The sequence below is a fragment of the Salmo salar genome, chromosome 05, assembly GCF_965601325.2.
Source record: "Salmo salar chromosome 05, fSalSal1, whole genome shotgun sequence".
NCBI lineage: Eukaryota > Metazoa > Chordata > Actinopteri > Salmoniformes > Salmonidae > Salmo > Salmo salar.
Window position 1 is genome coordinate 85,114,823 of NC_138295.1, and position 26,146 is coordinate 85,140,968.

At 43.2% G+C, this 26,146-nt stretch overlaps 1 protein-coding gene and 1 long non-coding RNA gene across 2 annotated transcripts; both read left to right on the forward strand.

Moving 5' to 3' along the window:
• Window positions 1–1,174: 1,174 nt before the first annotated feature.
• On the forward strand, window positions 1,175–2,862 carry LOC145879584 (twist-related protein 2). The gene is made up of 2 exons (XM_082975802.1): window positions 1,175–1,945; window positions 2,281–2,862. Exon 1 carries the CDS (start codon window positions 1,412–1,414, stop codon window positions 1,913–1,915), a length of 504 nt encoding a protein of 167 aa, XP_082831928.1. The 5' UTR covers window positions 1,175–1,411; the 3' UTR covers window positions 1,916–1,945; window positions 2,281–2,862.
• A 2,392-nt stretch (window positions 2,863–5,254) lies between these two features.
• Window positions 5,255–24,524, forward strand: LOC123743191 (uncharacterized). Its single transcript, XR_006770016.2, has 2 exons — window positions 5,255–5,953; window positions 23,763–24,524. It is a non-coding gene; the product is annotated as an uncharacterized LOC123743191 (long non-coding RNA).
• The last annotated feature ends 1,622 nt before the right edge of the window (window positions 24,525–26,146 follow it).

Consider the following 26,146-nt stretch of genomic DNA (forward strand, 5'->3'; position numbering starts at 1 on the left):
AACCTACAGGAGGGTAACTCTCCAGGAACAGGGTTGGCGTTAAAACCTACTGGAGGGTTTCTCTCCAGGAACAGGGTTGGAGTTAAAACCTACAGGAGGGTAGCTCTCCAGGAACAGGGTTGGAGTTAAAACCTACAGCAGGGTAACTTTCCAGGAAACGGGTTGGAGTTAAAACCTACAGGAGGGTAACTCTCCAGGAACAGAGTTGGAGTGAAAACCTACAGGAGGGTAGCTCTCCAGGAACAGGGTTGGAGAGCTCTGCTCTAGAGTCTAGAGATAACGATAGAGGAATATGCCCTCTTGTGGACAATGTAGTTACAGTCTTCTCAAGAGAGCTTCAACAACACTGATGCCCATGTAGAATTGGAGTTTCAACAACACTGAAGAATTGTGGCTATAGAGGACTATGATATTGTTGGACTCAAACGCATCTCTAGTTTCCAGAATAAGGGGCTAAACGTAGTACTGCAGTAGCCTAGTCAACAGAAAGTATGGGCTAAGTCTCATATTAATACATAAATACATGGATTCCAGTTAAGGACACATTTCAATGCCCTTAAAGAAAAAATATATCGGTATACTCTCATCCAGGATAATTCTCATCCAGGATAATTACCTCGAAAACTGTTTAGGCAAATTAAAGGTTGGGTCAGCAGAGGGTTTCCAGTTGTATGTTTACAGGTGGTGTGTGTGTGGTCAATTGGATACGCGCCACTTGTGCGCATGAATGAGCCAGCGTATAATGATCATGTTTATCCAAACTAGAGGAATATAAGAATAACGTTTAGATATTCATCGTTTGGCTCCATATCGTGTTACTGTTTTACTTTAGTGTTTCATTTCATCTTGAATTACAACATGGTGCATGGCATACGTTGAGTTAAAATCTAGATTGTTTGTTGTGCATAAAAACAAATATTGCATTCAACGCTTAACCTTATTTATGTTTTACCTAATAGTGTCATTACACATAAGCCTATTAAACGAGATTAAAATCAAACAAAATGTGTTGCTTTGATAAACCTGTCCAATTTATATTCTAGGCTATACAATACCAATCCCGCCATTGATGAAGTACGCTTTCAGCGGTCTGCGACTTTGTTTTCAGCAGACCATGCAGCGAGAGGAGTTCCTCATAGTTCCTTGCTCGCGCCCACCCCTCTTTACACGTAATATACTTTATTGGCCAATCCTCTCTCTCTCCAAATCTTTACGCCATACAGGCTATAAGAACTCCGTAACTTTCTCAAGTATCAGAAAACATTTCTTGTCTCGGGATCCCATGTATGGATACTTTATTATTGGTGTCTTCAAAGGCGGTGAATCGAAGGCGCAACTGGAATTAACCGTTAAGTTGATGCGAGGATCATTCGGACTGACTGTCGCTTGTCTGTCTTCTAACTGAGCGGTGATGTCTGAGGAAATGACCGGGGAAGAGTCGAGCTCCCCAGGCTCTCCACTAGACAGTCTCAGCAACAGTGAGGGGGAACTGGATAGGCAACCGAAGAGATGTGGGAGGAAAAGGACATCAAGCAGGAAAAACGGGGAGGATTCAGATAGCCCTACCCCTGGGAAAAGAGGGAAAAAGTCAAGCAGCAGCAGTCCACATTCTTTCGAAGACCTACAGACGCAACGAGTCATGGCGAACGTGCGCGAGCGGCAGAGGACGCAGTCACTCAACGAAGCTTTCTCGTCTTTGCGGAAAATTATCCCCACTTTGCCCTCAGACAAACTGAGCAAAATACAAACCTTAAAACTTGCTGCCAGGTACATCGATTTCCTGTACCAAGTTCTGCAGAGCGATGAATTGGACTCCAAAATGGCAAGTTGTAGTTATGTGGCTCATGAGAGATTAAGCTATGCGTTTTCTGTATGGAGGATGGAGGGCGCTTGGTCCATGTCAGCATCTCACTAGCTCACGGCCGAAGAGCTGTAGTCCAAAATGGTATGCTCTGTTTTCCAACTCATTGTCTTACTTTTTAAGACCGTACTACATAGCAACCATTTCAGTTGATGTTCGTTGTACAAAAATGGCTAAATACAAAAACAATCACTTTAGGCCTATGGGCCTACTACATTTGACTATAGCCTATTTGGGCTATTGGTTTTTTTAACAGTATCAGCTTAAATAGTGTTCTACTTTAATAGACTATTGTACTTTCCTGGATCTGTGAGTCATACTGCAGACACAAACAAGTCTAGGTTGCTGTGTTTTGTTGAACTTTTTCGTAGTCTGGGGTTAATAATGAATCGTCTTTTTATAAATGTTCTGATCTGCAGGTGACAGCTGATTCTGCTTATCAATATGACAACGGGGCAATTCTGGAGAATAATGCTGGAAACACACAGAGCTGCGGGTTATGGGAGCAAACTTTGACAACTATTTAAAACCAGAGGACAGGGCGTGGGGAGAGCACTTTGCCTGGGAAAGGCCCGCTTTTGGACGACCTGGATCTGCATTCAAGTGCTAGGCTACTACACTACTACATTCTGATATACGTTATTTTTTTTTATTGTTGACGACGAATGTTACTTGGAAATGTATGTTTTTATGCATGTCTTTGACTCTGTGGACCGTATTCTGTGGAGGTTAAAGGGCAGCATCGACGCATTTGTCTCAGTTTCCGTGTGAGACTTTCGATGAGGACTGACTGCGGTATTATAGGCTAATGGGTTGAAATAATGTGTCGCCAACCTGTGCAAAAAGAATTGAGGTTATTCTTTTCAGAATACATTTATTTATTTATTGATGACACATGTTACATGAGGAATAGATATTATGTCTGAAATGCATTCCTATTTTTATTATTGTTGTGTAAATAATTGTATATTTTCCGCAATAAAGTAAATGATAAAACAAAATTATTGCCCTTTTTACTTCATTAATTAAGTTTTGGTTACTTCATGAATTAAGTTTTAACCAAACAAATATGGTATGAATATACAAATCTAAATGTCGTAGGATCGAACAACTGTCAAATACTTTAGTAAGTCCCTCTTTTGATGCAAACATGCAATGTTATGCAGCAGAGTTATCTGATGGGCTACCAGTTAGGCTACTTCGACTTTTATTCTGACACAAAGAGTTAATAAATTGTCAGTAAGTCTTCACATTGAAGGGAATGTTTATAATGTGTCCTGCTCCAATCCACAAGTGGACCATGCTTAACATTCACATTTACGACAACAACTTTCGCAGAGATCATTCAGTAAGAGGGGTGTATGAAATGTGTTAAAACTGTGTCCACCTGGGAAACGTTTCACGGTTGTTTTTGGCATGGTCTTATAATCAACATAATCACGCTTCATCTTAAACCAACATACTCCTGAAATGCCTCCGAATATCGTATTTCTCTCGACCCAATGGGACTGAGGGTTATGAAAGACTAAATAATCATAATATTTATTATGTTTGTTTTGTAGTAATGAACGGACATTGTTGGAATAATGTATTATTCATATTATTATTATTATGAACAATATTATTATTATCCTATTTGTAAAATAAACCAGACTACTACTTTAATTATTATTGTATAGTAGTAGGCAAACTTTGCCGTTTATAATTGTGTGGCAATACTTTGTGCGTCACTAAAGCCTATAGTGTTGACATTTGCTAATATTACATGTGCCTGATGAATGAGGTTATTCCATGTTCCTGATGAAGGAGGTTATTCCATGTTCCTGATGAAGGAGGTTATTCCATGTTCCTGATGAATGAGGTTATTCCATGTTCCTGATGAAGGAGGTTATTCCATGTTCCTGATAAATTAGGTTATTCCATGTTCCTGGTAAATTAGGTTATTCCATGTTCTTGATGAATGAGGTTATTCCATGTTCCTGATAAATGAGGTTATTCCATGTTCCTGATAAATGAGGTTATTCCATGTTCCTGATAAATGAGGTTATTCCATTTTCCTGATAAATGAGGTTATTCAGTGTTCCTGATAAATTAGGTTATTCCATGTTCCTGATAAATGAGATTATTCCATTTCCTGACAAATTAGGTTATTCTACGTTCCTGATAAATGAGGTTATTCTATGTTCCTGATAAATGAGATTATTCAATTTCCTGACAAATTAGGTTATTCTACGTTCCTGATAAAGGAGGTTATTCCACGTTCCTGATAAATGAGGTTATTCTATGTTCCTGATAAAGGAGAATATTCTGTTTTCCTCATAAATGCGGTTATTCTGTTTTCCTGTTAAATTAGGTTATACCATGTTCCTGATAAATTAGGTTATTCCACGTTCCTGTTAATGAGATTATTCCATGTTCCTGATAAATTCGATTATTCTGTGTTCCTGATAAGTGAGGCTATTCCATGTTCCTGATAAATGAAGTTACTCCATTTCCTGATAAATGAGGTTATTCAGTCTTCCTGATAAATGAGGTTGCAATTCGACATGATTGATCAGTTGCGTGAACTTGCTTCTTTCTTTAATGAGAAATGGAGAATAGTTTTGCAAAAGCTGAAACATACTAAATTAATATAGACCTATTCAATTGTGATATATATATTGATATGCGATTCATAACACCTTAAATCATGATATTGAATATAGCCTAGTATGTAGCCTAGACGGTGTAGCAGGCCTATTGTAATTGACTGTCTGTATTATCTTAGGCTACTTCTAATCTATTCACAAACAGTCATGTTACTTTGCTAAATGTAATAGGCTACTGATGCGAGACAGAGTAAAATATTAAGCTTAAGTTAACAAATATTGTTGGCGTGTTTTATTTTCTGTCTGTGGCTTTCATATAAACATAAACTATTTAATAAGTCGAACTGATGATCGCACGTTATTTCCCATATGGCGGGCTATAATAGCAAGCGTTTAGGCTAAAGCTCCTGCAAACCGCCTGTAAATCAAAGCACGTCCAATGAATTGATCCCCATATTCTTCACCGATTTCTTTGACGTGAACGGGTGTTGATTGATTATTAGCATTAGAATGTATTAAAGGCCATGTGCATCAGTTGTAGATGCTGTGTAAACATGTCCCTTTAAAGCAAATAACGCAGAATAACTGATTGTCAATCGTCGATCGCAGGCGTGTTCCCTCAGAATACATGTTCAATCAAAGTATTGCATAGCCTGCAATTACTGCCCCTGGACGCTTAATCTGTCCATCCGTTTGTTGAATCTGGTAAAGCATGTTGGACTCTTCAACCCTCCTGAAGTCGTTTCATTCAAAGCACGTGTCCGTTTGAAGGTGTGCAATTGGCTTGTGAGGCATGTATGGAATTCCCAGATGTCTATGAAATTCAAGGCGCCTTTGGTAGGCCCTGTAGGCTAGTGGGAGGTGGTGGAGTATACAGCCAGCATATGTGAAAGTGTCCTATACACAGCTTGTTTTTATGGACACAGTCACTGCAGAATCACAAGAAAAGTTCCAAAACGCAAAATAGAGTTATGTGCAAACTAAAAACCTGAATGCAAAAGATAAACCTAGTCCTTAGCCTACCTAAGAACACAACTTGCTTATATGAACATCCAAGCTGTTCCAGTTGACAAGCAAAATAGCTTAATTTTAAGTCAGAAAAACTCTCTCCAACTCAGAAATGTAATACAACTAAGAGCAAGTATACGTTCCTGTGTTTGCGGAGAGGAGTTGGCAACTGACACGATGCAGAGAGAGGCACCGAATGAAACCTATTTTGAACAGATGTTAGTATTTTACAAAAGTCACGTGAAATGAACAGATGTTCTTGTGGAACAGGGACTCGCCTTAGTTCGAGAGCATTCCTCGACAGAAAGGCTTCGAAATAAGATCGGAGAGAAGCAATAGCGTTCTATTCACAAGAAAAAACGACTAAGCACATCGTGTGGGTGATAATAGATTACCACGGGCCTCACCTGCGATGGAACCTCGGCCTAGTCCCATAGGAAATCTAGCAAACTAAAATGGACGGTTCCAACCGCGCAGGAATTTGCTGGAGATGGGGGTAAGAGAATATAGCATTTTTTATATGTGCTGGGAGAAGGCCTACAGCAATCGACGTCATTGTTATTAACCAGTATTATGTAAGTTGTTTTGATAATGGCAGGATGCAATACCGTAGCCTAGTGGTTGTTGGAAAGACGCCAAATAACGTCTGATAGTTATTGAAACGCGCGTATCTATTGAGATATTGAATATAATATTGGCCAGGCCTGTGTGGAATTGAACCTTGGTACAAAAGGTTAGTCTGATATGGGCCTTCAATCCGACCTGCAGTGAGTTTCCTGCTCTTCGTTGACTGATAAACCTTAGCCAATACTTTGCAGAGTATCTTTTCTTAGAAAATCGGGATGCAAAACGCTACCTTTTTGTTAGAAAATGGGGATGTAAAATGTTCGATGACAAATATGTGGTTTTGAAAAGGACAAGAAAATAAAATCAATCATAAATCAATATAATATAGACTATTGTCTGTGTTGACCAATAACTGAATGTTTTCTATAAGGGTTGAAGTAATTGTGATGTTCCTAATAAGCAAATTATAGGCCTACCGAATGTATCATTTAAATGCAATTTAAGAATGAAATAACGTGTTTTTAAAAGAAAAATCTGAAATAATCCCTCATCCCTGTAGTCTCGGTTTATATCACTGGGTGCAAATATCTGCATCAGAAAATGAGTGTTGAATAAGTAACTGCATACATTGGTAACAGCTGTTCTTTATCTCCAGAATGCATTCCTTCCTTCGAGGATATATGGCATTCTGATACTATCTGTAGTATTCTATATTCAGTTCATTCGTTTCTTAACAATTGGCCCATGGTAAATTACATAAAATAATATTTTGGCCTAAAATACATTTGATCAAATTGTTATTTATAATTATACACAATTTATTATAATGAATATTAGGATTGTTATTATTATTATCATTATTATTATTATTATTATTATATACTTGACACCCAAATGGGGCGAGTGGTGCCTGAGTTCTGGTATAGCAGGGGACTAGGTCAAGTGGACAGTTTAAAGAATGGCTGTGACATGCATGAGAACAGGTGGAATATAGACCTATTCTACCACAGGCCGCTTTCCTAATAGCACACAATCCTTTCATAAATAGCATAAACTACTATTCCAATGACGCTATTTTCAATGGCTAAATATGTACACTACCATTATAATTGTTGTGTAACATATAAACATTCTCAATGGCCAAGTCGTTCCGGGCCGCATCAAAACCTTCCGTGGTAAAGGCCTACTTGTATTTTTCCTTTCCTTTTTCTTTATGATTGTTATACCGTTCTGTTGTGAATGTTGTATTATATGTTTTCTATAATTTAATGAATAGTTAATGCAATAAGCATTGCTGTAACATGAAGTGAGTCGGTAGATGCAACTTGATCATAATATTGACAACCCACTGGGCACGCCACGTCATTTCATCGTGGACAGTGGGGTAATATTTGGTTGAGACGTTGATGAGATTACAACCTTTATTCACCCACTCAAAAATACACCCAAAAGTTAGTTGAATTTCCAATGTGTTGTCACTATGCTTTCAACCATCTAAACGTCCAAAATCATTTTAGGCCCAAGCCACCCCCTGTACCCGGACTTTAACTACTCCCCTCTGGGCGCAGGTATAGAGCACCCCTCAGCAGGAAAACACAACTAGACAATCATTTGTGCCAGGTGTGATATCCCTCCTAAATAGCTCGGGCTAATGTTCCTATCGACTCAGTAAGGCCAGCAGGCTAGTCTTTAAAAAAATAATATTGGTATGTAACTGTTATGAATGTTTATTGTCAATTTTGTTTTGTATTTAAACGCCACTTTAAACGTGTACATGACAGTGCAACACCATTTCCCCATGGGGACAATAAAGTCAGTCAGGAAGTAAGGACGGACCACGAAGTTCCAATCGAAAACAGTGTCAGATGTTTTGGTTGAATTGTCAACCAAATGTCTATGCACTTAAAATTTTTTTAAACCACAGCAAAATTAAAATGGGAATTCAACGTCAAATATTTTGTTTATTTATTCAGCATTAATGTGTTATCACTGTGTTTAATTAATATATTAGCACAACCGAATGACCGAGATTGCAGTTGAGATTACATTAAAAGTACATGGCGCAAGTGATCAATGCCGTTAGAGATTCTGCGCAGATGATTACAGTAATTGTGAAGCTCTCCACAGACCTGCGATGACCTATGCATGCTATCTTGAACATGCACGCTTTATATGATTACACAAGTAGACATGTATAGTTACAGTAACCTCAATGTGGCCAAGGATGTGTTACTCATTTTAAGGTTGAATGTTACATTAGTTTGTAAAATAGCCTTAACTTAATATTACAAATGTAATATTGAATTGTCTTTGGTTGACAACGCAACCAGATATCAACATTTAAAGGCGATGTATCTAGTGCTTGGACAGTTCCATCTGAACCACTGGCGTCATCACATTCTTTAACTTGGATTTTTGGTTGAGTTAGAGAGGTGAATCCAACATACAGTGTAATTTGTTAACGTGTGGACAAATGAATATGCAATTTGTTGTATTTCAAAAGTGATATTGATTAGTCTTTGGTTGTCAACACAACCAAATATCAACATATGAGAAATGTACATTCTGCTTGGATAGTTTCCTCTGGGCCATTGACTTAGTCTGGCTTTAATTACAGTTGTCTACAATTAATGATTAATATGTTGTATTCACGTCTCCATTTCATCCAAAAATCTAATTTAAAGAATAGGACTAAATCAAAGAAAATCAAACTTTAAATGCACTTTAAAAAGTTTGATTTGATTTAGGCCTATTCTTTAACTTAGATCTTGGTTAAAACCCTGGATGGGAGACCAAAGGGTAGCTGTAGATAGATACATCAATTCTCCACTAGGAGGTGCTGGCCAGAGGAGTTAAGTTGAACATCTGACGTTGTTTTAAAGGTACATGTTCATTACATATTTTATCCAAGGTTTGTCTATGTTGAAGTTTGTTTACCATGATGACATAGTCCTGTAATTGAAATTTCACCCTTAAAACAACAGTTCATAACTTTTTTCAAATCCAATGTATTTTCCACGTAGATTCCAAATCACAATACCTTGACAAATTACGTTGAAACAACATTGATTCAACCAGTTTGTGACCAGTGGGAAACTTCAATTTCCACTACACCCTCGCTGATTATTCAGCAATAATATGTAAAGTGATAATATGATTGAAAAATATGATTGATTGACGAATTTAACAATTTAGATTGCATGGAAATATCTGACAGAATACATTGCGATGACGAATACACTATGGATATATTGCAGGGCAATGGACTTGACAATATTTTGTTTGGTGGATTTAACTGTGGGCCACAGGTGCAGACAGCAGAGCTAAGACCTAGTGGCATCCCAATTAGAAACATGTGCAGACTGCAGAGCTAAGACCTAGTGGCATCCCGATAAGAAACAGGTGCAGACTGCAGAGCTAAGACCTAGTGGCATCCCAATTAGAAACATGTGCAGACTGCAGAGCTAAGACCTAGTGGCATCCCAATAGGAAACATGTGCAGACTGCAGAGCTAAGACCTAGTGGCATCCCGATAAGAAACAGGTGCAGACTGCAGAGCTAAGACCTAGTGGCATCCCGATAGGAAACATGTGCAGACTGCAGAGCTAAGACCTAGTGGCATCCCGATAGGAAACATGTGCAGACTGCAGAGCTAAGACCTAGTGGCATCCCGATAGGAAACATGTGCAGACTGCAGAGCTAAGACCTAGTGGCATCCCGATAGGAAACATGTGCAGACTGCAGAGCTAAGACCTAGTGGCATCCCAATTAGAAACATGTGCAGACTGCAGAGCTAAGACCTAGTGGCATCCCAATAGGAAACATGTGCAGACTGCAGAGCTAAGACCTAGTGGCATCCCAATAGGAACCATGTGCAGACTGCAGAGCTAAGACCTAGTGGCATCCCGATAAGAAACAGGTGCAGACTGCAGAGCTAAGACCTAGTGGCATCCCAATAGGAACCAGGTGCAGACTGCAGAGCTAAGACCTAGTGGCATCCCAATAGGAAACAGGTGCAGACTGCAAAGCACTCCAACTATGTGAGGATTCAACAAAGGAGCGGTGCAGGCCAGACCAGGGCTGGAGATACGATCAAAGATACAGTATTTCAATCCAGACAAGGCTTTGGTAGACAGGAGACCAACACACACACACACACACACACACACACACACACACACACACACACACACACACACACACACACACACACACACACACACACACACACACACACACACACACACACACACACACACACACACACACACACACACACACACACACACACACACACACACACACACACACACACACACACACACACACACACACACACACACACACACACACACACACACACACACACACACACACACACACACACACACACACACACACACACACACACACACACACACACACACACACACACACACACACACACACACACACACACACACACACACACACACACACACACACACACACACACACACACACACACACACACACACACACACACACACACACACACACACACACACACACACACACACACACACACACACACACACACACACACACACACACACACACACACACACACACACACACACACACACACACACACACACACACACACACACACACACACACACACACACACACACACACACACACACACACACACACACACACACACACACACACACACACACACACACACACACACACACACACACACCCTGAGGTTGTAAGTCTGCTGATTGTTTGAATACTGAAAATCTATGAATAATTAATGAACGAAACCCCTCATATTCAGTCCAGATGTGCTGATCTACAAGATAAGTATCTAAAATTGCAACAATTAATTTGGTGTTGTCCACATATAGTTGCTATACACCAGCTTACATTGACACATCCTCCAGTGTCAGAGAGATCACCTCAGGGTCTCTGAAAAAGAAAGGACCAGTCCCATTGGTGCCTGAACTCTTAGCTGTATATTATGGAAGGTAAGACAGAGACACAAAGCTAAAAGGCTGGCCATAATTATTATTACAGACAAAGTGAGACTCATCCAGCAGAAATGAAGAGTAAGGCCCCTGGCTGCATCCCAAATGGAACCCTATTGCCTATATAGTGCACCCCTTTTACCTATGGGTCCTGGTCAAAAGTATTGCACTATATAGGGAATAGAGGGCCATTTGAGACTCACACCATATCCCCTGTAGCTCGGTACTGTTCTAGAATGTAAGGGGAGGGCTTGTTGAATCTGTTTAGCTTTGCTGTTGTCGGAACAGTGTGGATGCGTGCCAAATGTCTCCCTATTGGCGTTATAGTGTATTATTTTTGACCTGGTTAAAAGTTGTGCACGATATAGGGAATAGTGTTCCATTTGAGACTCAACCTCTAGCTGCCTTGTGCTTTACAGTGAAAAACCCTGAGAGCTGTGTGGCATGGCAAGATGTCTATGAGGTTTACTAAGTGAAATAAGCTCTGACATGGCATGAGTTGTTTCTGTATTTATTCACTTACTTACATGCATTTACCAGGTAAGGTGTTTGAAAACATGTAGTTATCAAATCAAAGTTTATTTGTCACGTGCGCTGAACACAACAGGTGTAGACCTTACAGTGAAATGCTTACTTACAGGCTCTAACCAATAATGCAAAAAAGGTATTAGGTGAACAATAGGTAGGTAAAGAAATAAAACAACAGTAAAAAGACAGGCTATATACAGTAGCGAGGCTATAAAAGTAGCAAGGATACATACAGACACCGGTGATTGAGGTAGTATGTATATGTAGATATGGTTGAAGTGACTATGCATATATGATGAACAGAGAGTAGCAGTAGCGTAAAAGAGGGGTTGGCGGGTGGTGGGTGGCGGGACACAATGCAGCTAGCCTGGTTAGCCAATGTGCGGGAGCACTGGTTGGTCAGCCCAATTGAGGTAGTATGTACATGAATGTATAGTTAAAGTGACTATGCACATATGATAAACAGAGAGTAGCAGCAGCGTAAAAAGAGGGTTGGGGGGGGGGGGGGGGGCACACAATGCAAATAGTCCGGGTAGCCATTTGATTACCTGTTCAGGAGTCTTATGGCTTGGGGGTAAAAACTGTTGAGAAGCCTTTTTGTCCTAGACTTGGCACTCCGGTACCGCTTGCCATGCGGTAGTAGAGAGAACAGTCTATGACTGGGGTGGCTGGGGTCTTTGACGATTTTTAGGGCCTTCCTCTGACACCGCCTGGTGTAGAGGTCCTGGATGGCAGGCAGCTTAGCCCCAGTGATGTACTGGGCCGTACGCACTACCCTCTGTAGTGCCTTGCAGTCAGAGGCCGAGCAGTTGCCGTACCAGGCAGTGATGCAACCAGTCAGGATGCTCTCGATGTTGCAGCTGTAGAACCTTTTGAGGATCTCAGGACCCATGCCAAATATTTTTAGTTTCCTGAGGGTGAATAGGCTTTGTCGTGCCCTCTTCACGATTGTCTTGGTGTGTTTGGACCATTCTAGTTTGTTGTTGATGTGGACACCAAGGAACTTGAAGCTCTCAACCTGCTCCACTGCAGCCCCGTCGATGAGAATAGGGGCGTGCTCGGTCCTCCTTTTCCTGTAGTTCACAATAATCTCCTTAGTCTTGGTTACGTTGAGGGATAGGTTGTTATTCTGGCACCACCCGGCCAGGTCTCTGACTTCCTCCCTATAGGCTGTCACATCATTGTCAGTGATCAGGCCTACGTCGTCTGCAAACTTAATGATGGTGTTGGAGTCGTGCCTGGCCATTCAGTTGTGGGTGAACATGGAGTACAGGAGGGGACTGAGCACGCACCCCTGAGGAGCTCCAGTGTTGAGGATCAACGTGGCAGATGTGTTGCTACCTACCCTCACCACCTGGGGGCGGCCCGTCAGGAAGTCCAGGATCCAGTTGCAGAGGGAGGTGTTTAGTCCCAGGATCCTTAGCTTAGTGATGAGCTTTGAGGGTATTATGGTGTTGAACGCTGAGCTGTAGTCAATGAAGAGTGCCATGAGTGATGAGCGACATGAGTTACAACAACTTGGCGAGGAGGATAGGACAGTGATTGAATGAGCCCATTGGAAGCTGGAAATGAGTAGAGTTGCACATCCACAGTACACTAAATGTACGATTTCAGCACTGAGACTAAATCTTATATCTTTATTGTTTCATTCAACTGGAGAATGTTTGAAAGTAGTAGTCATTTTGATAAGAAGGCGTATTCAGGAAAGCAGTGCTGTACAATACTACAGATGGGGATGACTGAACCTTTCCATTCCTGAAGAGATGGACAAAGTAATGCCTGACTGGATGACCAATGAAAAATCTATTCTGTCTTTTCCTCCAAGGCCTTTTCATGTTTGATTTACAGATCTCAGATCATTGTTTCAGTGTAACTGAAACCATATTGAGTCAGTTCCAAATGGCCCCATATTACCATATACTGCAGTGCACTACTTTTGACCAGGGCTCATAGTGCTCGTGTCAAAAGTAGTGCACTATGTAGGGAATTGGGTGTAATTTATTGACCGAGCTCCCATATCATCTCAGCCTTGGAGGAAAGCTTGTTTTCATTAGGATTGCCCTTGGATTTGTGAATCGATGTATAGCTGGGGAGGGAGAGCTGCTTTTCTCTCAGGTGGGTTGGTGAGAGAGTTAATCAAAAGGGGATCATGGCGCTCTCCCAGAAGCTTGGCTGGTGCCTAATTGTGAATTCTGACAAGCAAAAGGTGTGATGGGTTTGCACTCAAATCCATGTCGCATGAAGCTTACTTCATTTTTAAAATTATTTTTCACTGCATCAGAAATAGCGTACATGGACATTTTGGCTTTGCAGCCTTCATCAGTGTGAAGAGAGAAAATGAAACAGAGACCAGTTAGACTTGTCTTTTTATAAGTCATATGTCCTTACAATTCAATCAAAGAATACAGAAATATTTAGAGAAATGTTCCAGAAATAGATGATCAAATTAGGCTTTTTGAGGAAAAGTCAACAGAGATACGCCTTTTATATGACTTTCAGGTAGGTCTCAAATAACCAATACAATCTAGTTTGGCAGTCGATGTATAAAGTTATGGTAAATTAAATACTTTCTTGCTACACTTTGCATTGGTTAGTTTAATGAGCTATGTTGAGAGAGAATTGACTAAAGAAAGATTTGCATACTTAATTTGCTTGTCAGAGGAAAGGCCAATTCATTTGGCCCCTCATTTGAATCTGAAGGCACACAGTATGTTTGAGTTGGCAAATGACAGATTCCAGCTCAACAATTCACTAAGAATAAAACGTCTGAATAAAATCATAACAGGTCAGTGTTTCATCACAATGAATGGTACATTGGTAATCCAAAGTGACTGAGTAATTGAAACGTGGCATCAGATTGCGTCCAGAGCCCTGAGTTCTCCCTTCATAGCTGTCCAGAGAACAGGCTAAATGACTGGTTCACCACTGCACCTTGTGTTTACGCTAGCTGTGTGCGCCGTGTGCCACCCAGGCTGCAGACAAGACACGGATCAGGGTGCTTTCTGGGGAATACACAATGATGTCACAGACAGGAAATGGCTGGGAATGACTTGGCACCTTGAGGTAGCTGGCTCGTCCCCCATTGGCTCAGAGGCCATCCTGGAATAATAAACAAGCAATCAGGAGGCAGCACGAGAGTACACAATGGCACTGCAGACGTTCATGGATGATAAATGCTGATTTTTCATTTAAGGGGGATGATTATTTGTGTTCTCCGGTTGTCCGTAACTACAGGGCCCCTCATAGGAGGCATAAACACACATATGAAGGGAAAAGCGGTTTCAGCCCCAAACACAATGATTTAAAATGTTCCTGTTTATGTCCAATCATGATTAATATAGGCTGCTATATATTTAACCAGAGTTACAGTTTTGAGAGCGTAGCAGAAATCTTATTTTCTGAGGAAGCAGAGAGAAACACCTCCTTGGTAAATGTAAACTGTTTGGCTCTCAAAACTGTTTCAGTCTTTTGGCTGTGTTATCATACCACCTTCACATCCAGCCAGGCTCCGCACAAGGCCCCTAGTCCTACAACACATTTGGCTATGGTTTGAATCATGTTTCCAATGCATTTGTCGTCAAATCAGATCATGTCACATGTGCACTATATTTTAAGAATTTAAAGGAAGTCACTTTAGGGAAATGGAAAGGGGGATACCTACTCAGTTGTACAACTGAATGCCTTCAACTGAAATGTGTCTTCCGCATTTAACCCAACTCCTCTGAATCAGAGAGGTGCGGGGGGCTGCCTTAATCGACATCCACGTCTTCGGCGCCCGGGGAACAGTGGGTTAACTGCCTTGCTCAGTGGCAGAACAACAGATTTTTACCTTTAACATGGGCCTGTGATGTATCTTACTGAACAAGTGCCTCAGGGTCGGCCATTAGAATGTCAAATGGGGTGCCTACCGTACAGGAATATTAGTTTGTTAATGAGGTAGTTTCAACCGTACAGTAATATTAGTTTGTTAGTGAGGTAGTTTCTTCCATACAGTAATATTAGTTTGTTAGTGAGGTAGTTTCTTCCATACAGTAATATTAGTTTGTTAGTGAGGTAGTTTCTTCCATACAGTAATATTAGTTTGTTAGTGAGGTAGTTTCTTCCATACAGTAATATTAGTTTGTTAGTGAGGTAGTTTCTACCACACAGTAATATTAGTTTGTTAGTGTCACGACTTCCGCCGAAGTTGGTGCCTCTCCTTGTTCGGGCGGCGTTCGGCGGTCGACGTCACCGGCTTTCTAGCCTCCACCGATCTACATTTCTTTTTCCATTTGTTTTGTCTGTATTGTACAGACCTGGTTCCCATTTCGTTTTAATTATTTCCCTATTTAGCCCTCTGGAGCCATCATGGTTTTGTGCGTGTTTATTGTTGTCAGTTGTTTCATTTATGTGATTCTGGATTTTCGTTCTCCTTGTTGGAGGATTATTTTTGAGTAAAGTTACTATTATTACTCATCTCTGTGTCCTGCGCCTGACTCCGCCTTACCCACATCACCTAGACTCTGACAGAAACACGCACCTTCAATGGAGTCAGCAGGTGCACACAGCCCTCCTCTACCTATGGAGGAGCGCGTCCAGCAGCACGCGACTATGTTGCAAAGTCTCGGCACAGCCATGGATTGCGTGCTGCAAACCATGGAGCGATGGGAGAGACGGGGTTTACCAGCAATAGCATCATCATCACCCCAGCTCCCACAACAACCCACACCGCTGTCCACCCCTCCTTCATCTGGATCCAGTGGGATCCGGCTCGCGCTCCCGAGGGTATACGATGGAACGGCTACTCCAGCTTGGGCTCTACCTGGCAACCGTTCACCCAGCTCCTCCGGGACGCGAGAGTGTAAACGCCCTCATCTCCTGTCTGACTGGTAGAGCACTGAAATGGGCCAACGTAGCCTGGGGAAGGGAAGGACCGAAGTTGGACAATTATGAGGATTTTACCCGCCGCTTCCGGGTGGTTTTCGATCATCCACCTGAAGGGAGAGCGGCGGGGGAACGCTTGTATCATCTCAAACAGGGGATGAGGAGCGCACAAGACTTCGCTCTGGACTTTCGAACTCTGGCTGCCGGCGCGGGATGGAATGAGCGGGCCCTGATTGACCACTACAGGTGTGGTCTACGCGAGGACGTTCGTAGGAAGCTAGCCTGCAGGGACACCAACCTTACCTTTGACCAGCTGGTGGACCTATCCATCAGACTGGATAACCTTTTGGCCTCCTGCGGACGTCCGGATCGGGGTTCGTCAGTTCCATCTCCCAGCACCTCAGATCCGACGCCGATGGAGCTAGGAGGTGCTGCTATGAGGGGGACCGGAGGGGGGAGGGGGCACTCCCTGCACCACCTGTGGCCGCAGAGGGCACACTGCTGGTCGGTGCTGGGGAGGTTCTCCATGGAGTCGAGGCAGCAGGCAGGGCACTGGTGGATCATCCCAGGTGAGTAGGCACCCGACTCACCCAGAGCTTCCTGTTTCGCACATGTGTGTATGTGTAGAATTTCCTGAGTTTTCCCCGCATTCCCAGCATAAGGTGCTAGTAGATTCAGGTGCAGCTGGGAACTTTATTGATCGTTCATTTGCAATTAGATTAGGGATCCCTATTGATGTGCCCTTCCCTGAACATGCCTTAGATAGTCGTCCTTTAGGGTCAGGACTGATCAGGGAGGTCACAGCTCCACTATGTATGATAACGCAGGGGGATCAGAAGGAGAGAATTAGTCTCTTTCTGATCGATTCACCTGCGTTTCCTGTGGTTGGCCAATCATGACCCCACTATTTCGTGGAAACAGGGGGCTCTCAAGGGATGGTCACGTCAGTGCTAAGTGTGTAGGTGTTTCCATAGGTGCAACTACGGTGGAGAATCCAAACCAGGTCTCCACCATGCACATCCCCCCTGAATATGCCGATTTGGCTCTCGCCTTCTGTAAAAAGAATGCGACTCAATTACCACCCCATCGACGGGGGGATTGTGCGATAAATCTCAGGGTAGACGCAGCACTTCCCAGGAGTCATGTGTATCCTTTGTCACAGGAGGAGGCGGCGGCTATGGAAACATATGTCTCCAAATCTCTGGGACAGGGATACATTCGGCCTTCCACTTCACCTGCCTCCTCGAGTTTGTTTTTTGTGAAGAAGAAGGATGGAGGTTTACGCCCGTGTATTGACTATCGAGGTATAAATCAGATCACAGTGAAGTACAGTTACCCGCTGCCTCTCATAACCAGTGTGACAGAGTCATTGCACGGGGCGCGCTTCTTCACAAAATTGAATCTCAGGAGCGCGTACAACCTGGTGCGTATCCGGGAGGGGGATGAGTGGAAGACGGCATTTAGTACCACCTCTGGGCACTATGAGTACCTTGTCATGCCGTACGGGTTGATGAATGCTCCATCAGTCTTTCAATCCTTTGTAGATGAGATTTTCTGGGACCTGCACGGGCAGGGTGTAGTGGTGTATATTGACGACATTCTAATATACTCCGCTACACGTGCCGAGCATGTGTCCCTGGTGCGCAAGGTGCTTGGTCGACTGTTGGAGCATGACCTGTACATCAAGGCTGAGAAATGTCTGTTCTTCCAACAGTCTGTCTCCTTCCTAGGGTACCGCCTGTCCGTGACAGGGGTGGAGATGGAGAAGGACCACATTTCAGCCGTGCGTAATTGGCCAACTCCCACCACGGTAAAGGAGGTACAGCAGTTTTTAGAGTTTGCCAACTACTACCGGAGGTTTATCCGGGGCTTTGGTCAGGTAGCGGCTCCCATTACCTCTTTGCTAAAGGGGGGACCGGTGCGACTGCAGTGGTCAGCTGGGGCGGACAGGGCTTTTGGTCACCTGAAGGCTCTGTTTACCTCGGCTCCCGTGCTGGCTCATCCTGATCCCTCTTTGGCATTTATAGGTGAGGTGGACGTGTCCGAGGCTGGGATAGGAGCTGTGCTGTCTCAGCGCCAGGGTACGCCACCAAAGCTCCGCCCCTGTGCTTTTTTTCCGAAGAAGCTCAGCCCGGCGGAGCGAAACTATGATGTGGGTGATCAGGAACTGTTGGCTGTTGTCAGGGCTCTGAAGGCGTGGAGGCATTGGCTTGAGGGGGCTAAACACCCTTTCCTCATTTGGACTGACCACCGCAATCTGGAGTACATCTGGGCGGCGAGGAGACTGAACCCTCGTCAGGCAAGGTGGGCCATGTTTTTCACCCCTTTTGTTTTCACCCTTTCCTACAGACCAGGTTCCCAGAACGCTAAGGCAGATGCACTGTCCCGGATGTATGACACAGAGGAGCGGTCCACGGATCCCACTCCCATACTTCCGGCTTCATGCCTGGTGGCACCAGTGGTATGGGAGGTGGTCACGGACATCGAGTGGGCGTTACGTACAGAGCCCACTACCAACCAGTGTCCAGTTGGGCGTCTGTACGTTCCGTCTGATGTCCGCGATCGTTTGATCTGTTGGGTTCACATGTCACCCTCGTCTGGTCATCCTGGCATCGGTCAGACAGTGCGCTGTCTTAGTGGGAAGTACTGGTGGCCCACTTTAGCTAAGGACGTGAGGGTTTATGTTTCCTCCTGCTCGGTGTGCGCCCAGTGCAAGGCAGCTAGACACCTGCCCAAAGGGAAATTACAACCCCTACCCATTCCACAACGGCCGTGGTCACACCTATCGGGGGATTTCATGACGTATCTTCCTCCGTCACAGTGAAACACCACAATCCTGGTTGTTTTGGATCGGTTTTCTAAGTCCTGCCGTCTCCTTCCTTTGCCCGGTCTCCCTACGGCTTTACAGACTGCGGAGGCCCTGTTCACCCACGTCTTCCGGCACTACGGGGTGCCTGAGGATATAGTTTCTGATCGGGGTCCTCGGTTCACGTCTAGGGTCTGGAGGGTGTTTATGGAACACCTGGGGGTCTCGGTCAGCCTCACCTCAGGTTTTCACCCCGAGAGTAAAGGGCAGGTGGAGAGAGTTAACCAGGATGTGGGTAGGTTTCTGCAGTCCTATTGCCAGGACCGGCCGGGGGAGTGGGCGGCTTTCATCCCCTGGGCAGAGATGGCCCAAAACTCCCTCTGCCACTCCTCCACTAACCTATCTCCTTTTCAATGTGTTCTGGGTTATCAGCCGGTCCTGGCACCGTTCCATCAGAGCCAGATTGAAGCACCTGCGGTGGACGAATGGTTTCCGCGCTCGGAAGAAACATGGGACACTGCCCATGTGTGCCTGCAACGGGCCATCAAGCGGCAGAAGGCGAGCGCCAACCACCACCGCAGATAGGCCCCGGTGTATGCACCGGGGAATCAGGTCTGGCTCTCGACCCGAAACCTACCCCTTCGCCTGCCCTGCCGGAAGCTGGGTCCGCGGTTTGTGGGGCCATTTAAAGTCCTGAGGAGACTGAACAAGGTTTGTTATAGGTTACAGCTCCCCCTGATTACCGTATTAACCCCTCGTTCCATGTGTCTCTCCTCAGGCCAGTGGTGGCTGGCCCGCTCCAGCAGTCTGAGGTGCGGGAGGTTCCTCCACCCCCTCTGGACATCGAGGGGGCCCCAGCGTATACTGTGCGAGCCATTATGGACTCAAGCCGTCGGGCGAGGGGCCTTCAGTACCTCGTGGAGTGGGAGGGGTACGGTCCGGAGGAGAGATGCTGGGTGCCGGTGGAGGACATCCTGGATCCTTCCTTACTGCAGGAATTTCAACGTCTCCTCCCAGATCGTCCTGCGCCTCGTCCTCTGGGTCGTCCCCGATGCCGGTGTCAGCTCGCTGCTGGAGCCGCGCGTCAAGGGGGGTACTGTCATGACTTTCGCCGAAGTTGGTGCCTCTCCTTGTTCGGGTGGCGTTCGGCGGTCGACGTCACCGGCTTTCTAGCCTCCATCGATCTACATTTATTTTTCCATTTGTTTTGTCTGTATTGTACACACCTGGTTCCCATTTAGTTTCAATTATTTCCCTATTTAACCCTCTGGAGCCATCATGGTTTTGTGCGTGTTTATTGTTGTCAGTTGTCTCGTTTATGTGATTCTGGATTATCGTTCTCCTTGTTGGAGGATTATTTTTGAGTAAAGTTACTATTATTACTCATCTCTGTGTCCTGCGCCTGACTCCGCCTTACCCACATCACCTAGACTCTGACAGTTAGTGAGGTAGTTTCTACAGTACAGTAATATTAGTTTGTTAGTGAGGTAGGTTCAACCATACAGTAATATTAGTTTGTTAGTGAGGTAGGTAGTTTCTACCGTACAGTAATATTAGTTTGTTAGTGAGGTAGTTTCTATCGTACAGTAGTATTAGTTTGTTAGTGAGGTAGTTCCTACCATACAGTAATATTCGTTTGTTAGTGAGGTAGTTTCTACTGTAAATTAGTATTCGTTTGTTAGTGAGGTAGTTTCAATCTTACAGTAGTATTAGTTTGTTAGTGAGGTAGTTTCAATCGTACAGTAATATTAGTTTGTTAGTGAGGTAGCTTCTACCGTAGAGTAATATCAGTTTGTTGGCGAGGTAGTTTCTACCGTATAGTAATATTAGTTTCCTGGCCAGCTCTCTTCCTGTCCTGCTATAGCCCTGTTCTGGCCCCCTCTCTTCCTGTCCTGCTTTAGCCCGGCCCTGTCCTGGCCTGGGGGTAATTAGCTAGTGTAATGACAGCGGCCATGGCCCCCCTATCCCTTAGGTTCCGCTCTCTCTCTCTTTCTCTCCCCGGGTGCTAATCCCCCTGCCTTCATTAACCTGCCGGCCCAGCGTCCCCCACAACACAGCACACAGTGATACTCATGTCACCCTGATAACTGATGTGTTGTTACAGCATTACAATGATCTCCTTCTTCCGTCCTCCTAACATGTCAGGGAACTTTAATTGCGAGCTAATTTGGAACCAATCTCAACAAATGGGGGAGTATTAGAGGAAGCAGAGAAAATTGAGGCAGGCATGAGCTGAGCTGCGGCATCTTGATCTTATGCAGAGGCTTGTTTGAGAGTTATAAACGCAAGGACGTTGTTTGAGTGATGATGGAAAATAGTCAATGGTATGTTTTTTATTTTATTTATTTAACCAGGCAAGTCAGTTAAGATAAAATTCTCATTTACAATGATGGCCTACCCCAGCCAAACCCTAACCCGGACGACGCTGGGCCAATTGTGCTCCGCTCTATGGGACTCCCAATAACAGGCAGTTGTGATACAGCCTGGAATCGAACCAGGGTCTGTGGTGATGCCTCTAGCACTTAGAAGCAGTGCATTAAAAAAACGGCTGAAGGTACCACGTTCATCTGTACAAACAATAGTATGCAAGTATAAACACCATGGGACCACACAGCCGTCATACCGCTCAGGAAGGAGATGCGTTCTGTCTCCTAGAGATGAATGTACTTTGGTGCGAAAAGTGCAAATCAATCCCAGAACAACAGCAAAGGACCTTGTGAAGATGCTGGAGGAAACAGGTACAAAAGTATCTATATACACAGTACAACAAGTCCTATATCAACATAACCTGAAAGGCCGCTCAGCAAGGAAGAAGCCACTGCTCCAAAACCGCCATAAAAAACAGACTACGGTTTGCAACTGCACATGGGGACAAAGATCTTACTTTTTGGAGAAATGTCCACTGGTTTGATGAAACAAAAATAGAACTGTTTGGCCATAATGACCATCGTTTTGGAGGAAAAAGGGGGAGGCTTACAAGCTGAAGAACACCATCCCAACCGTGAAGCACGGGGGTGGCAGCATCATGTTGTGGGGGTGCTTTGCTGCAGGAGGGACTGGTGCACTTCATAAAATAGATGGCATCATGAGGGAGGAACATTATGTGGATATATTGAAGCAACATCTCAAGACATTGGTCAGGAAGTTAAAGCTTGGTCGCAAATGGGTCTTCCAAATGGACAATGATCCCAAGCATACTTCCAAAGTTGTGGAAAAATGGCTTAAGGACAATAAAGTCAAGGTATTGGAGTGGCCATCACAAAGCCCTGACCTCAATCCCATAGAAATTTGTGGGCAGAACTGAAAAAGCGTGTGTGAGCAAGGAGGCCTACAAACCTGACTCAGTTACACCAGCTCTGTCAGGAGGAATGGGCCAAAATTCACCCAATTTATTGTGGGACGCTTGTGGAAGGCTACCCGAAAAGTTTGACCTGAGTTAAACAATTTAAAGGCAATGCTACCAAATACTAATTGAGTGTATGTAAACTTCTGACCCACTGGGAATGTGATGAAAGAAATAAAAGCTGAAATAAATCATTATCTCTACTATTATTCTGACATTTCACATTCTTAAAATAAAGTGGTGATCCTAACTGACCTAAGACAGGGAATTTTTACTTGGATTAAATGTCAGGAATTGTGAAAAATTGAGTTTAAATGTATTTGGCTAAGGTGTATGTAAACTTCCGACTTCAAATGTATGTATGTATGTATGTGTGTGTGTGTGTGTGTGTGTGTGTGTGTGTGTGTGTGTGTGTGTGTGTGTGTGTGTGTGTGTGTGTGTGTGTGTGTGTGTGTGTGTGTGTGTGTGTGTGTATGTATGTACAGTTGAAGTCGAAGTCCACAACTTTGGAAGTCTGCTTGGGGTCATTGTTCATTTGGAAGACCCATTTGCAAAAAAAGAATTCTGAGGTCTTGGCTGATTTCTTTTGATTTTCCCATGATGTCAAGCAAAGAGGCACTGAGTTTGGAGGTAGGCCTTGAAATACATCCACAGGTACACCTCCAATTTACTCAAATGATGTCAATTAGCCTATCAGAAGCTTCTAAAGCCATGACATCATTTTCTGGAATTTTCCAGGCTGTTTAAAGGCACAGTCAACTTAGTGTATGTAAACTTCTGACCCACTGGAATTGTGATACAGTGAATTATAAGTGAAATAATCTGTCTGTAAACAATTATTGGTAAAATTACTTGTGTCATGCACAAAGTAGATGTCCTAAACGACTTGCCAAAACTATAGTTTATTAACAAGAGTTTTAATGACTTCAACTGTATGTATGTATGTATGTATGTATATATATATATATATATATATATATATATATATATATATATATATATATATATATATATTTGCAAAAAAATTGGGGATTGGAAGTGTCTTCCAGTGTAGTTCTTACCATTATTTTTGGGGGGACGTTTTAGCTTTTGTTCTTTGTTTTGAGTGGTCGTTAGGGCGACAAGCCAGGCTTTAGTGTTCTAGTATCTATGAGTCACCAGCATCTCTGTCCTCATTTCCCAGCAGGGGCGTTTGTGAAGCAGGTCGTCAACAGGCTGACTCATCACACATGGCCCCAGAACCGTGTCCCTCTGCCAAGATGACACTGCACAGGATATAGTCCTCATCATCTGCCACCTGGTCAGGTGACCCTGACAACAACAACAACAACAACAACAAGAAACAAACAACAGTTGATTGGATGGTGTAAGAGCTATGATCCTGACTGCAAGTTTCCATTGAGGTCCGACTGAATCTACCAATGGATGTCCTGGTGTATCTGCTTCTGGACTAAACAGGGCTGGAGAGGACCACAGTTCCTCACAACAAATAGGCCCACATCAATGAACTTCTCCAGATGAGACCGTGTGGAATACTGATGTGATACTCATACATGCAAAATGATACTACATGATAGAATAGCATGGAGAACTTTATGACACAAACAACAGTCATACTGAAGCTAACATGGACAAGTTTGCAATGATGCAATATTTAGGAATTGATATCCACAAAATAATGGGTGGATGATCACTAGTTACAAAAGTGAAATTGCACACACTTTCTTTTTAGGAGTATATTTATAGATGTTATGTTTTACAAGTATTTTTTTGATTATGGTGTAGTTTGTAAATACCCATTTTTGCTTTTCTTGTATTTATTTAGAGAAAATGTATGTTGGCACATTTTATTGCAAATATTAATGTTTGGTGCTTGATGAGAAGTTATCTTCAAAAAGTTTTGTAACAAGATTTGGTTTTACAATATTAAAGACATTGAAGGCTGTTTTAACTACTGAACATCTATGTACGATGACCCGATAACTGTATCATCTATATTAGATTGAAATGTTTGTGAAACTAATCCGGGGGGTCACAGAAGTTGAGAGTTGAAAGTGTTCAGTCTCGTTAAACAACCCAAAACCTCTTAGACATAATACCACAGTGTCATGTGTCTGTACCCTGATCCCTGCAGGAAACCCATCTGCCTCTCAAATGGCACCCTATTCCCTTTATAGTGCACTACATACCTTTTCCCTATGTAGTGGCCCATAGGGTTCCGGTCAAAATAGTGTACTATATAGGGAATAGGGTGCCATTTGGGACGCTGACCCGTTACGAGGACCCTGGTATCTCCCTGCTTTAACGTTGCAGGACGACATAAAGCTTGACTTATCTCCCTCGCCAATCACCGTGTCACCAGGGTGCTGGCTCCGTCCTGCTGGAGGGAACAGCCTTGCTGTTTGTAAACCTGTGTGATAAATCAAGTTCAAAGCAGAGGGTTGCACGCTGACAGATATCACCTTACACCCTAACAGTTATCACCTTACACCCTGACAGATCTCACCTTACACCCTGACAGATATCACCTTACACCCTGGCCCAGTTCACTTTCAATCTCACTTGTTCAGTTGTCTTATTATTACATCTTGGCTGTTTGCGTTTGCTAGTCTCATACCTGTCATGGATAGCATTCACTATTCAAATGTGTTGAGGCAACATCACACATAGACCCCCACCCCCCGCCCATCCACCACCATTCCAGTAAATTACAGAAATCAGATTAGAGTAATGTTATATGAAACACTAACCAAGAAGAGTTTGTGTGCATCCCAAATGGAAACCTATTTCATTTATAGTGCACTACTTTTGACCAGAGCCCAATGGGTCCTAGGCCCTTGGTCTAAAGTAATGCAGTATATAGGGAATAGGGTGACATTTGGGAAACAGACTTAGATTCCTGAGGAGTCCATGTGACATGAAGCCACACTTGGATAAACAGTTTCACCCTTCCCTTATTAATTCTACTGACCTTGGTGTCACGGTGGATGAATGTTTTATGAAGGTCTGGAGTTTCAACAGAGGCTAGAGGAGTAGCAATAAGATCTATTAAACGTTCTGGTACTGTAGGACTGAAATAATGGCTGTTTATGGCTATCAGTGTACAGTGTAAATATTCCGTTTGCGGAATATTTAAATAAAGCCTGTAATAAAATTTTAAAAAGGCTACCTATAATTAAATCATAACCCCAAAAAAGATTTTGCTACTATGTGGTTAGTGGCGTGTGTATGTAGATTGTGTATTGTCTCCCATATGAATCTTCTCTTTGTGCCAGACTTCTGTTTCTTTTTTATTAAAAATTCTGTATTTATTTATCTTTTTATTTATGTATGTATATTATTTTACTGCTCTGGGGATGTAATTTACTATTATGTAGTGATTTTTACCTTACTTTTTTTTCACTCTTTATGTGATGCACAATGCAGAGAACACCGGAAGAATAATGATAATTTAATTACCATAGTGAATTGTTGTAATATTTGTTTATGTGTCAATTAATCCCATAAGGGATGAGTTGCCAATTGGCGATTTGACACGAAAATAAAAATGTCATTAATTAATTAATT

Coding starts and splice junctions, on each gene's coding strand:
- LOC145879584 (XM_082975802.1), top strand. CDS start 1,412: ATGTCTGAGGAAATGACCGGGGAAGAGTCGAGCTCCCCAGGCTCTCCA.